We start from the raw sequence: 13,817 nt of genomic DNA, 5'->3' as shown, positions 1-13,817 counted from the left end.
GAGCCAGTCATCAAAACGATGAATAGTGTACGGTGAGAGTGAGATATTCAGCTGCGGGTTGTTCCATATTATTGCCGTCTAGGAGCAGAAGAAGAAAATATGTTCTAGTGTTTCTGGCAAACCCTTATCACATAACCTGCATATAGGGTCAGTTATAATGTGACGGCGAAGTAAATTGGCCTTTGTTGCTAGGGCGTTGTGGCAAGCGGACCATAGAAAATTGCGAATCTTTAGTTCTACTGGTAGTCGCCATATTCTGCGCCATAGTTTGCATGAGAACTGATGTGAGGTAGAGACTACTTGTGCATTTGTTGTCTCTTGGATCTTGCTGATAATGTTTGTATAGTTGCTTTTCACTGAGTAATTGCCATCCATAGTTGCTGTCCAGACTAGCTGATCCGTAGCATAGGCTGATCTAATAGGTATGGATGTGATTTCCTCAATTGCTACTTCATCAAACATTTGATGGAGAAGGGGAAGTTTCCAGTGTTGATTGACCTGATCTATTAGGTCGGTCACCATTGTTGGTTCCTCTCTAGCTGCAGGTCCGTGTATAATTCCCAAAGATAGCCATCTATCCTCCCTAATCCGAATGCTCTCACCATTCCCAACCGACCAGCGAACATTAGGTAGTACATTCTCTCTACCGAGAAGAATACTTGGCCATCCCCAGGAAGGGCGAGAACCCTTATCTGCTAAGTGGAACGGTTTGGATGGAAAGTACAGACCTTTGAAGACCTGACTACACAACGAGTTCAGATTATTAAGTAGCCGCCAAGCCTGCTTTCCTAGCATTGCCTTATTAAAGGCCATCAAGTCTCGGAATCCCAGCCCTCCATCATCCTTGCCCTTTTTAAGTAGATCCCATTTCTGCCAATGTACCCCCCTACTATGATCAGTTGTCCACCGGAAAGCAAATATTTTCTTTTCTATGAGCTTGCAAAGAGATAAAGGAAGTTTAAATATAGACATAGCATACTGGGGAATTGATTGAACCACCGACTTGATTAAGATTTCCTTGCCTCCCTTAGATAGTAATCGTTCTTTCCAGCCTTCAAGTTTCACATTTATTCGACCTAGTATCCAGGCAAACATCTCTTTTTTTTATCTGCCCCACTCAGAAGGAATCCCTAGATACTTCCCATATCACTGCAACACCGGCATTCTGAAGACACCAGCTGAATTCTCCTGAAGAGTCAGTTACTAAAAAACAAGCCAGATTTGTTTTGATTAATCACCTGGCCCGTTGCTATACAGTATTGGTTGAGAATGTTAGCTAGATTCTGGCATTCCGATATAGTGCCATGTAAAAAGAAAACTAAGTCGTCAGCGAAAAAAAGATGGGAAAGGGTCGGACAGAACCTGTTGAGCTGTATACCTCTGAGATAACCCATCTGTATTGCTTGGTGGATAAGGGTCGAGAGAAGATTTGCCACTAAGATAAAGATGTAAGGTGAAAGAGGGTCACCCTGGCGTAGACATCGAGATGGCTGAAAGTATGATAGTTGTTCTCCATTCAATTTGATACTTAAAATAGACGTGGTAATGCATTGTATGATCAGCCGAACCCATTTTGGGTGAAATCCCAGCTTCAGTAGATAGTCTTGCAGGAAATCCCATTCAACTTTATCGTATGCTTTTTGCATGTCCGTCTTAAGTAGAACATTGAAACGACGCTTCCTTTGTCTTATGTGAAACTGATGAAGAACCTCCTGGACAATTAGTACATTCTCCTGAATCTGTCACCCGCTCACGAAGGCAACCTACTCTGCTGAAATGAGATCATCAAGCCAAGGTTTAAGGCGATTTGCCAGGACCTTAGATATAACTTTATAGGCATAATTGCAGAGGTTGATCGGCCAAAATTGATCTAGACTCTTAGGGTGAGTCGTTTTCGGGATTAATGCAATTACTGTCTAATTAAGATCGCAAGGCATTTCCCCCGAACTGAAGAAATCTCTGACCAGTGTGATCAAGTCATCCTTGATTATGTTCCAATGGGTTTGGTAAAAGAGCCCATTCAATCCATCTAGACCTGGAGCCTTTGTTTTCCCCAGTTGGAACGTTGCCCGTTGCACCTCCTTGTCAATGACCATTGCTATTAGACTCGCATTCATTTCTGCAGTAACAACCTGCACACATTGGTCTAGAATGGGACGATAGTCACGTTGACCCACCGAGGTATATAAGTTTGATAAGTAGGCCAGAGTCATCTCCTGTAAGGCCTTATGATCCCTCACCCAGCGTCGGTCGTCATCTTTTAACATTCCTATTCTATTCCGTTGCCAACGTTGGATAATGGTCGCGTGAAAGAATTTGGTATTCTTATCTCCCTAGGACAACCAATTAAGTCTAGATCTCATGGCCCAATATTGTTCTTCCTGTTGCCACATTTGTTTAATCTCCTTACGCAAATAAGAAAGGTTCTCTTTATCTGTCCCTGTTATGTTTGGTTGATTTGTCAGGTCTGAAGTTGTTGCTGCAATGCTTGCATTCTAAGATGACCATGCTTGAATGTAGATCTGCTCCACTTTTGCAAGGCTAAAGACAACCGTTTTTGTTTTTGAACAAAGCTGGGATTCCTGACCTGTACTGAATTCCATGTCTCACAGATAAGCTGTTGACAGTCGGGATGTTGATTCCAATAGGCTTCAAAAAAGAACGGCCTTCTGCACTTCGGATAGTTTGCGGATGTAGATAGGAGGAGCGGGCTATGATCTAATCCGATGGCCGGCAATGCATAAACCTCTGCCTCGGGGAATTGAAGGCGCCAAGAGAGTGTACTCACAGCTCAGTCCAAGCGTTCTTTAACTAAATCATCGCCGGCTCTATTGTTTATCCAGGTAAATGCACAACCTTTATTGTGTAGTTCCATGAAGGCACAGTCGTTAATGAAATCCCGAAAGGAATGGAGACAATACCTCTCTGCCTGACGCCTCCCAACCTTTTCCCATGGATGCAGGATCTCATTAAAGTCCCTCACACAGATCCATGGCAAAATATTATCATGAGATAGCCGCCTAAGTTGATCCCAAATGTGCTGTCGATCCTGATACAAGGATGGAGCGTGAAGGCAGGTAAGGCACATTAAAGGTCCATCCCTTGCTTCTCGACATATCATGTGTATATAGAATTCAGATACAAGTTCAATATCCACATATATGTTTTCAGTCCAAAAAACAGCCAAACCCCCAGCTTGCCCAACTAAATTTTCCACATGATAGCTGCTAAAATGTAGTTGTTTCTGTAACCGCTGAATCATAGTCTCAGAGTTTTTTGTTTCCAATAAAAACAGTAAATCGGGCTTATCCTTGGCCATCATGGCCTTTAGTGCTTGAACTGTCAGGGGATTGCCCAATCCCTGACAGTTCCAACAGATAAGTTTCATTTATGAGGTGGTGGCTGTTGAGGGCCAGCCACCCACGCCCTTTGATCAGCTTCTTTCGCTTCCAGAACTAGTGCATCCATAAATTGTGACTCGTCGAGATCAGTAAAAGTAAAGTGTTTCATGTCATAAGGGGAATGCCTCTTCTGTTTTTTGCTTACACCCACCTTCAGCAGTGCTCTGGTGCTTTTTTGTTTTTTGGTAATGACCATATCGTTGGCCCTATGGATGATGCCTTTCTGTGTTTCTGTTGCAGGAATTAAGGCTGTGGTAATAGGTCTGTCCATTCCCCATGAAGGTTGTGCAAAAAGCTGCTGAGGTACTGTGTTATCACAGGTGGCATGTTCTGCTGGTACCTCATGAGTTTGGATTGCCTTATCAGTTGCTGGATGAGGTAAAGGGTCAACAAGATGCATATTAGGTGAAGGGAGCAAAGGAATAGTTGGCAGCAACGCAGGTGGCGTCTCAGGTACGTGTTCTTCATTGGGCTCGTCGATGTCTGTGGGTTGGTAGAAAGCCTGCCAGTAAGGGCTATGCTCACAAACCTCGGCTCATAGCCATTGACCATATGCCATTTTTCCTTTACCATCAAGCTTTGCTTCCTCAAAAGGGTAGGTTAGACAGTATGAGGCATAATGGCCTATTTTCCCACAGGAGTAGCAAAAATGAGACAGTCTCTCGTATCTGAAGTCAAGCCACAATGGTTTGCCCTCTAGGCGAATCAATTGTTCGGACTGCAAAGAGCTGTCCAGGTTTATGTCAACCCTGGCCCTGCTGGCACGTAAGGTTGAACCTGCATTAAGGTCAGATTTGATCTTGATGATTTCCCCGACTTGCTGCAAAACTCTCCGAAGCATCTGTTTTGTCTGCCATTCCAGGGGCAAACCAAAGACTTGCACCCAAAAGGGACACCAGCTAAAATCATAACAATGTAACGGCGTATTAGGAATCCACGGCTTAAAAATGACCAACTGACTAGTAAAAAGCCATGGACCACCTTCCATAACCCCTTTTTTTATTTGTTTCTTATTTGAATTTTGCGATATACAGAGGCCCTCCTAACGTGGAGAAATATCAACTTGTTCGGTACGCCAAACTCGGCGCATAGTACTCTGGAATGCTGGTAAGTTGATAGAGGATTTTGATAAAACTTTGCCCACTAATAATGATCGACATTCCTCTAACTTTTCTAGTGGGGGGGTGTCTTCACATATCTCAATCTGCTGTTCATTACATAATCTGCCCAACCGTTTACATAGTGACGCTATTCGTTTGGAGTCTTCACATATTTCTGATGCCATAGAACCGAGCCACCAACCAGAATCACACTAACAAATTCAAGGATGCAGAGCAGACAACAGGGGAACAAGCAGCCCAGCAGGAGTACTGGATGCAGAGCAGACAACAGGGGAACAAGCAGCCCAGCAGGAGTACTGATATGGGTCACAACTACGAAACCAATTCCGGAGCAACTACATATGATAGTGGAATATCGCACCAGCCCAACCCATATCGAAGAAACGCCCTTATCGACAACATGCATTCCATCATTTGTTAATTACTAAGAACACTACTGCGCACTTACAGTGGGGAAGAGGAAGTGGATGAAACATGCAAGGGTAGAAATCCTCATGGTCGAGAGAGGTAGGGCAAATTGGGAACCGATGGGTTTTCAGCGTCCCTGTTGACGATGATGGCACCAGCAGTCGCCATGGACAGAAGCGTCTCAGAACAAGATTGCAAGGAGGAAATTTGATCGTTGAAGGAAATCGGACTTCAAGAAAGACGGGACTACCATCAACAGGGTAGACAAGAGCTCTTCATTTCGAGAGAATTAGGACAGCCCGAAAAATTACTAGATTGGCAGAGAAGTTGCTCAACTGCCACGAACTGAAAAGTACTTTCGTTGAAGAAAGTTGCTACTACGTTTGACCACCAGGCATTTTTTTTTTTTTTTTTTTTTGAGGTCTAATGATTACATTTTTGAAATAATACACACAAAAAAAAATTCATGGATTGCGATTTTAAAAAAAATGCACTGAATTGAAGTGTAATAATTCTATTTTGATGCAACATCAAGAACAACATACTATACATTTAAAACAATTCAGTATTGCAACCATGTTATACGTCTAAAACAATACATTTACACACTCAAACAGAGAGTCGAATAGGTCTTAACAAAAAACACGGGAATGCACAACCGACTGGATTGAATAAGGAATTGTAGAAGCGTTCTCTTCCAAAGTACTCCTGGAAAAGGTTGTCCCTTCAACGGAACTCCTCAAACCATCTCTCTTCTCTGCAGACCTGGGACGCCGCTCCGTACGACAGCATAAAGAGATTCGGGAATCGTGCATCGAAGTAACCGTAGAAGTGTTCCCCGCTGCCCAATCCCAAGAATTCCTATGGGAACAAGAAAAGCTGAGTCATGAGTTCATACGATTCGAGATACACAAAGTTCCTAAAGAAGCCTCGCATGCATTCCGCTACAGAAATCATTACGATTCCATAGAAAGTGTAACCTCAAATCCGTCCGGGAGGTGGCGCCACTGATTTCGCACGAAGCGCAATAACCCCCCGACGGATTCATAATCATACTGCCTGTGAGGCCTAAATTTAGGATCTATTTTGTCGATCCACTCCCCATCAAAAACCAGTGGCTTTTTGCTCTCCAATTCTTCTGAAAGCAACCCTTTCAATTCATCTTGTTGATTGGGCGCCTTAGCTTTCAATAATAGTCTGTCGCTAAGGCGACACAAAAATTCCAGTCTCTTCGTTGAACTCCAACAAATGGGACTGTAATACTCATTCAATTCCTCTGAGCTGCCGGTAATTAAAAGCAAGCTATAATTGACCCTCCAAAATGCTCAGAGAAATCAATTAAGCGAATAATGCTGAGAAGGACCAACTTTCCGAATCGATAAGCATCGCAAATATTGCGAAAAGATATACACACTAAGTAGAGTCTCGCCTGCAGCTTCTATTGTCAATTGCCAAAAGATATACATACATTTTGTTCATTAAGTAGAGTCTCACCAGCAACTTCTATTGTCGACTGTGAAAAGACATACACATTAAGTAGAGTCTCACCTGCAGCTTCTATTGTCAATTGCCAAAAGATATGCATATCTTTTGTTCATTAAGTAGAGTATCGTCAGCAGCTTCTATTGTCGATTGCAAAAAGATATACACATTAAGTAGAGTCTCACCTGCAGCTTCTATTGCCAATTGTCAAAAGATATACATATCTTTTGTTCATTGAGTAGAGTCTCACCAGCAACTTCTATTGTTAATTGCCAAAAGATATATACATCTTTTGTTCATTAAGTAGATTCTGACCAGCAGCACAGATATTCGAGACAAGTCCAATGGCTTTCGGGCCACCTCTAATACTCATGAGATTTGAGTGATGCAGGAAAATGAAAATTAGTCAACTAACAATGGTTACACAACATATCAGACAGCAGAATGAAGATGCCAATGATGCAAATTATAGATGATAGAACTCCCACCGCAATTCAGGATTCGTCTTCAGCATACGCGAAAGATCGGAGCGCACATTGTTCATTTGTTGGGTCAGTAGAGCGGTGAATGATGGATCATTCATCAAGACATCTTTACTATTAAAGTTCCCAAAGATTGTTTCCAGGCTGTCCAAATTGACATGTTGATGCTCCCTGTATCATAAAATAAGGTAGACATTATAACCTAAATTATCAATGTATCTAACACCAAATTGTATCCGGGCCACTCGAAAGGCACATAAGTAAATACTAGGCCATATCCTATTAAAAATTGAGAAAAAAAAAGTACACTGGATAAACAAAACTATTATAGGTTCTCAGCAGAATGAAAAAATGGTACAAAATCTTACACGAATTTGAGGGCATAAGGATTCTGTAGCAGTCAAGAATCACAAAAAATAAATAAGGCATACTGATTTTAGCAAAGAGGGAAAAAAATTTCTATGTTTTTATTGCTACGTAATTGAAGATATCAAGAAAATTATAAGTTTTAGCCTTGACAGTGATATTGAACTTAACCAATGACTCAAGAGAGCCTATTAATTTGCCGTATCGTGCATCCTCCCGATATCCGATCTCTATATAAGTAAGCAAGCTCCATAATTTAGGAGTGCCCCAACGAGCAAGATATCCCTTCTGTGCAGGTCAAAACCTAAAAATTTTAAATTACCCCAGCCATTGCACTATGACAGATTGAACACATCTCTCAAGGCCATCGGTCCCATGAGAGATTACTGTACTTGGCCCGGTGGTTTCACCAGCCCTACGCTCTTCATTGCTCCCACTATCATTGTCAAGCCTGCCTTCCTTGTTTTCTGAAGAGACCTGATTGTCCTCCTCTCTGTCAGGACTTACGCCGTCATCGCTACCCCCATCGTCAACCAAGTCTTCAATACGGTGGAGAAAAGCCGGGAGCGGCCGGATCTCTGGTAACTCTAGGTGCTCTAACGAGATCAACGATCTCAACGACCGCCGGAGCTCTACCAAATTCGGGTCCAACGATGAATCTGATCCCTCAGCCATATTATGTGAATGTAATCGAGGCATTGGATAGCTGGATCTTGGCCCGTGATGCCCTCCGAGCCGTCGAGTATGCTGAGCAGATCGCCGGACGAACGCAAGAGAGATGGAGGGGGAAGGGGAGGTGGAGGAGAGATGGTCAGGCTCTCATTTGCCCTCGTCGTTTTCCTTTTATATTTAGATTTTTCAGTCTAGTTTCGGGGCCACGCTTTCTTCTAGCTCTCATTATCCAGCATGGTAGCTCCACAAGGATTTTGATTGGCCTGATGTGAAGAATAAATGGGAGGCCCAAATGTGAATGCACAGTTGATCCTCCTGAGATCACTGCACACCCCAATATTTGTAGTCCCATCCAAGGCACCCCACCAGAGCAGTATCTAATTCCTGGGCCAAAGACCACGCAAAAGAAAGAGAGAGAATGGTAAAGAGTCGATCTCAGTCGTGTCTGAGCTCTAGCAAGATTCCTGACCCACCCCAACATTTGTAGTCCGATCTAAGGCACCCACCAGAGCAGTATCTGATTCCCGGGCCAAAGACCACGCAAAAGAAAGAGAGAGAGAATGATAAAGAGTCGATCTAATAAAGAGTCGATCTCAGTCGTGTCTGAGCTCTAGCAAGATTGCAAAAGTTGACTTCCACAAGTGAAAAGTCACGTGTAATATCGTTTTTGCCTTTTGCAAGTGAATGATTTATTTATCTACTCGCGCACAGACGCAAAACTCTGCAAATGGCAAATCTTGTATGCGTTACAAATTGTTGAAGTTATCAATTACTAGTGTTTTGGCACGTGTTAAGGGTGCATTGAAGTGGGAATTGCGTTTTTTTTTCTATAGGATATAGCATTATCGCTATTCAATTGGAAGGTTCAAGAGTTAACTGGACTTTGTACATAAGGTTTAGAACTGTAAATGCATTTTCTTGCCATTTTTTTTTTTTCCTTTTGAGGTTTTGAAATATATGAACGTGTTTTCTTAACTGGACTTTGTACATAAGGTTTAGAACTGTAAATGCATTTTCTTGCCATTTTTTTTTTTTCCTTTTGAGGTTTTGAAATATATGAACGTGTTTTCTTAACTGGACTTTGTACATAAGGTTTAGAACTATAAATGCATTTTTTGCCATTTTTTTTTCCTTTTGAGGTTGTAATATATAAATGTGTTTTCTTACTTATTTTAATTACTTATAGATCCATTCGTATTGTACACAGAGCCATTAACTAGAATGAGAAAAAATGATCAAAGATAGGAAAAAGTTATTTGTATTTGTTTCACGAAAAACGTAACGTTTTTGGAAAATGTTTTCCGAGAAACCATTTTTCAGGAAAATGGTTAGTTTTCCTTTGTTTGGTAATACGTGACTGAAAATATTTTCTGGTGTTTAGATTGCATTTGAAAAATGATTGAATAACATTTGACCTAACAATTGACAATAGTGTGCCTCTTACTTCCAAATTAATTTGTTGAGTCCATGTTACTTAATAAACAGATTTTTCTTGATTAATTTAGTAAATTTAGAATTTGAACCTGCAAAATGAAAAGGAAACCTGAATTTGTACATGTTTTTTTTTTTTTTTTTTTGAAAATGGACGTGATTTCCAGTTACAATAGCAAGTCAAAACGATCTCATTAATCACTTCAATACATTTGGCTCTCTTCATATGGATGCGCCTCCATGCGACTTTCTACAAGTTCTCCTGAATTGCCCGTGAACACGACAAAGGATGCTTCCAGTTTTGCCGAGCAACTCAAGCTGATGAGGTTTGCCCTTGTTAAAGCCGCCAAGCAAGTTCGTGTTTCTCAGGCACAATGTCCCATGCAGTACACCCCACATCGTTCACCTATGATAAATTAAGGAACCCATAGAACACCCCACATTGTTCACCTGTGAAATTGAATCTGCAAACCATCCAATGGAAATCATGCTATCTAAACACTCTGCAAATATTTCAAGCTCCAAGGACTCAAATCCTTAGACAAGCACAAAAGGGCAGTTTTCCAGTATCTTAATGAGAAAGAAGGCTTGCAAATTTACAAGGTGTATTGGTGCACTTAGATACATGTGGATCTATTCTTACAAGTGTGAACAATAACAGTCAAACTATTATGTTAATTGCATAATGGACAAAGTGAATTTCTCTTATTACTCTTTGAGTATGATAATAAATGCAAAAAACTATATAAGTAGGAACAGAATTTGAAGATCTCTTGAAATAAATACTATTGCAAGATCCCAATGTAATAGCCATTAGCGAGCAGCTTTCAGGGAAAGGGAAAAATTCATGTTAATGCCACTATTTCAACTAATGCATTAGATTGAAGGGAATGGACAATGACATGCCTATCCCCTTTCTGTTGTTTGGTTCAGCAAAGGAAAGGAAAAACCCTTCGTTTCTCATGCAGGTGTGATTTCTCTCATGATACACATGAGGAAGTACTTTTGATATTTTATTCCTACTTCCTTTTCCTTTTCATGTTATTTCTTCACAGCCACTGCTAAAAAGAATCAAGAATCTAACCCCATTCCATTGCATTTTATTCCCTCTTTAATCCCATACTCTCACTTTTTCCTTTTATTGCAATTTCAAATCACCATCAGTAGCACATCTCACACTCTTACTTCCAGTTTCCAACTTCAACCAATTCCACTTTCCCTTCCATTCAATTCAGCATGAAGCCACAAAACTTTGATGCTGAAACCTTTCATTTTATTCTTTTTCTCCTTCTCTCAATGACAAGCTTCTCTCTGCTCCCTAATGTAAGCCAAAACCAATTCGCGAATTGTCCACACCGAGTCACCGATGCTAGATACATCAAGAACATCAACAACTCAAGGACGTATAGTTCCCTTCTTCTCACCATACCAGCGACCTCACAGGCAACTTCGATGGCAAGAGAATCTGAAGTGAAGAGAGAAGCCACCAACCTCAGAAACCCCCAAGAAGAAGATGCCCTTAAGAAAAGACAGAAACCCAAAATTCCTCTGACGCATGGCTTCAATTTAACGTGGAGCAACCACCAAACGAAGGGCGCAACGACGAACACCGGTTAGTTGCCCATCAAGAATTCATGCGAATGAGAGACACATGCTTCCATTTTCTGAATTTCTACTCTCTCTCTCTCTCTCTCTCTCTCTCTCTCTCTCTCTCTCTCTCTCTAAACGCTTTCCTCGATCCATCCCATCGTCAACATCGAACCTCCCACCTCACCTCCCCCTACTCCTCTGCTCTCATGGCCTCCAAGCAGAACAGCGCCGCCATATTCCCCAATGAGGAGGACCTTTGTTGATATAATAGTTATTTCCTTTTGCACGAGTTGCTGATTTGGTTTTTTAGTTATTAGAGTTCGTGGAGTCATGCGCATTGGTTATCCTAGTTTTTAGGTGTTAGTGGGGCAAGTGCTTTATGCAAAACATGGGTAGTTATGGTGTGTTTTACATTATGTATTTTGTCTTTTGTAAAAATACTTGGTTGTTCAGTACGTAAGATGAAGTTTTAGCCTCATCTCTCCTTTTAGCAATTTAACAATGGTATTAGAGCCAGAGAGAAGCGTGAGAGAGTTTAAAAAAAAAAGGTTTAGAGGTGTGAGATACTTTCGTGAGAAAATTGCAGCAGCAATATTTTCAATGGCCATCGACAATTTTGTTCAACCAGCAATTCCACGCTTTGATGGTCACTATGACCATTGGAGCATGCTGATGGAGAATTTTTTTACGATTAAAGGAGTATTGGTTGGTTGTCAAATCTGGAATTCAAGAGCCACCAGCAGGCATGGCTTTGCCGGATCCCAGAAAGCAGAATTGGAAGCTAGAAAGTTGAAGGACTTGAAGACAAAAAATTATTTTTTTCAAGCTATCGATCATCCCATCTTGGAGACTATTCTTTGCAAAGAAACTTTCAAGGATATTTGGGATTCTATGAAGAAGAAATATCAAGGCTCTGTTAGAGTGAAGCGTGCATAGCTTCAAGCCTTGAGAAAAGATTTTGAGACACTAGCGATGAAAGATAGAGAATCTGTCACTAGTGATTATGCCAGAACAATGGAGATCAGCAACAAGATGCGATTCCATGGCGAGAAGATGGACGATGTCACCATTGTGGAGAAGATTTTGTGTTCCTTGACACAAAAGCTTAATTATGTTGTCTACTCAATTGAAAAGTCGAAAGACATAGATGCGCTATCTCTTGATGAATTGCAAAGCTTCTTATTGGTCCATGAACAGAAGATGAACAAAAGTTCAACAGTAGAGGAGCAAGCGTTGAAGGCTTCTACCAATGTTCATTCCAACAATTTCAGAGGAAGGGGTAGAGGTAGAGGTAAAGGTAGAGGAAGGGGAGATCGAGGAAATAGAGATGTTGGCAGAAATTTCAAAGTCAATAATGACCAATTTCAAGGCAAAGGCAGAGGACGGGATCCTAACAAATCTAAGGTAGAGTGTTTTAGATGTCATAAATTTGGTCATTATGCATCTGAAACGTTATACTAGGCTGCCTAATAATAAAGAAAAGGCAAATAGTTCAAATTTTGTTGAAGAAAAGGAAGCAGAAACGTTGTTAATGGTTGTTCAAGATGAAAAGAAGCGCGAGTTAGATATTTGGTTTGTGGATACAGGCTGCAGTAACCACATGAGTGGAAGTAAGTCTTCTTTTTCTCAGCTAAATGAAGATTTTCATTCCATTATGAGTTTTGGGGATCATTCTACTATGAAAGTGATGGGAAAATATGATATTAAGATAAGAACTAAGAATGGTTTTGTGGAAATGATCTCTAATGTGTTGTATGTTTCTAACTTGAAAAGTAACCTATTGAGTACTGGCCAATTACAAAAAAAAAGGGTTATGTAATCACCATTCAGAGGGGTGCCTGTGAAATTTATAATTCCGTTAGAGGTGCTATTGCAGTTATTTCTATGAGTTCAAATAGATTGTTTCCATTAAAGATTGAAAATATTCAGTCTTGTTTGATGGCTGAAAAGAAAGATCCCTCATGGCTGAGGCATTTTCGCTATAGTCACTTGAGTTTTGGTGGATTGAAGACCCTCCAACAGAAAAACATGGTGACGGGTCTTCCTCAAATTATTGTTCATTCCCAAGTCTGCGAAGAATGTGTTGTTAGCAAACAGCATTGTTCTCAATTTTAAAAAAAAAAAGTCATAGAGAGCAAAGAATGTTTTGCAGTTGGTGCATTCAGACATTTGCGGTCCCATAAACCCATATTCTAATGGAGGTAAAAGATATTTAATTACCTTCATTGATGATTTTTCCAGAAAAACTTGGGTTTATTTTTTATAGGAAAAATCAGAAATTTTCTCCACATTTAAAAGCTTCAAAACTCGTGTTGAAAATGAAGCAAGAAAGACCATTAAGATTCTTCAAACAAATCGTGGTGATGAATATTGCTCAAAAGAATTTGAATTTTTTTGTGCAGATCATGGCATTCGAAGAGAGCTTACTGCTGCATATATACCACAACAGAATGGTGTATCTGAGAGGAATAATAGAATCATTCTCAACATGGTGAGAAGCTTATTGGCAAGAGAAAGAGTTCCAAAGACTTTCTGGCCAGAAGCAGTAAATTTGAGTATTCATGTTTTGAACAGAAGTCCAACTTTTGATGTTCAAAATATGACACCTGAAGAGGCTTGGAATGGGAGAAGACCGGCTGTAGATCACTTCAGAATCTTTGGATGCATCACATATGTCCATGTCCCGGATGTGAAAAGGAAGAAACTTGATGACAATGCTAACAAATGTGTCTTTATTGGTGTAAGTGAAGCATCCAAAGCATATAAATTATTCAATCCACTAACAAAGAAGATTGTGACTAGCAGGGATGTTGTTTTCGATGAAGAGAACACTTGGGATTGGAATAGGCAGCAGCCTACCCAAG

General features: G+C 40.7%; 1 protein-coding gene across 2 annotated transcripts; it reads right to left on the bottom strand.

The window, feature by feature from the left end:
* Positions 1–5,424: 5,424 nt before the first annotated feature.
* Positions 5,425–8,184, bottom strand: LOC104428837. 2 transcript variants are annotated; one of them, XM_039303107.1, is made up of 3 exons: positions 7,583–8,119; positions 6,901–7,065; positions 5,425–5,791 (listed from the first exon to the last, which is right to left on the bottom strand). In XM_039303107.1, the coding sequence occupies exons 1-3, from the start codon at positions 7,957–7,959 to the stop codon at positions 5,563–5,565; spliced, it is 771 nt and encodes a 256-aa protein (XP_039159041.1). In that variant the 5' UTR covers positions 7,960–8,119; the 3' UTR covers positions 5,425–5,562. The 2 variants fall into 2 exon arrangements, 1 of the variants encoding a protein (XP_039159041.1); XR_005546793.1 differs by having other exon boundaries at positions 5,425–7,065; positions 7,432–8,184.
* Between the last annotated feature and the right edge of the window lie 5,633 nt (positions 8,185–13,817).

Source organism: Eucalyptus grandis, chromosome 10 (genome assembly GCF_016545825.1).
Source record: "Eucalyptus grandis isolate ANBG69807.140 chromosome 10, ASM1654582v1, whole genome shotgun sequence".
Taxonomy (NCBI): domain Eukaryota; kingdom Viridiplantae; phylum Streptophyta; class Magnoliopsida; order Myrtales; family Myrtaceae; genus Eucalyptus; species Eucalyptus grandis.
Note: the sequence above shows the minus strand (reverse complement) of the source record. Positions and strands in the feature narration are given on the sequence as shown.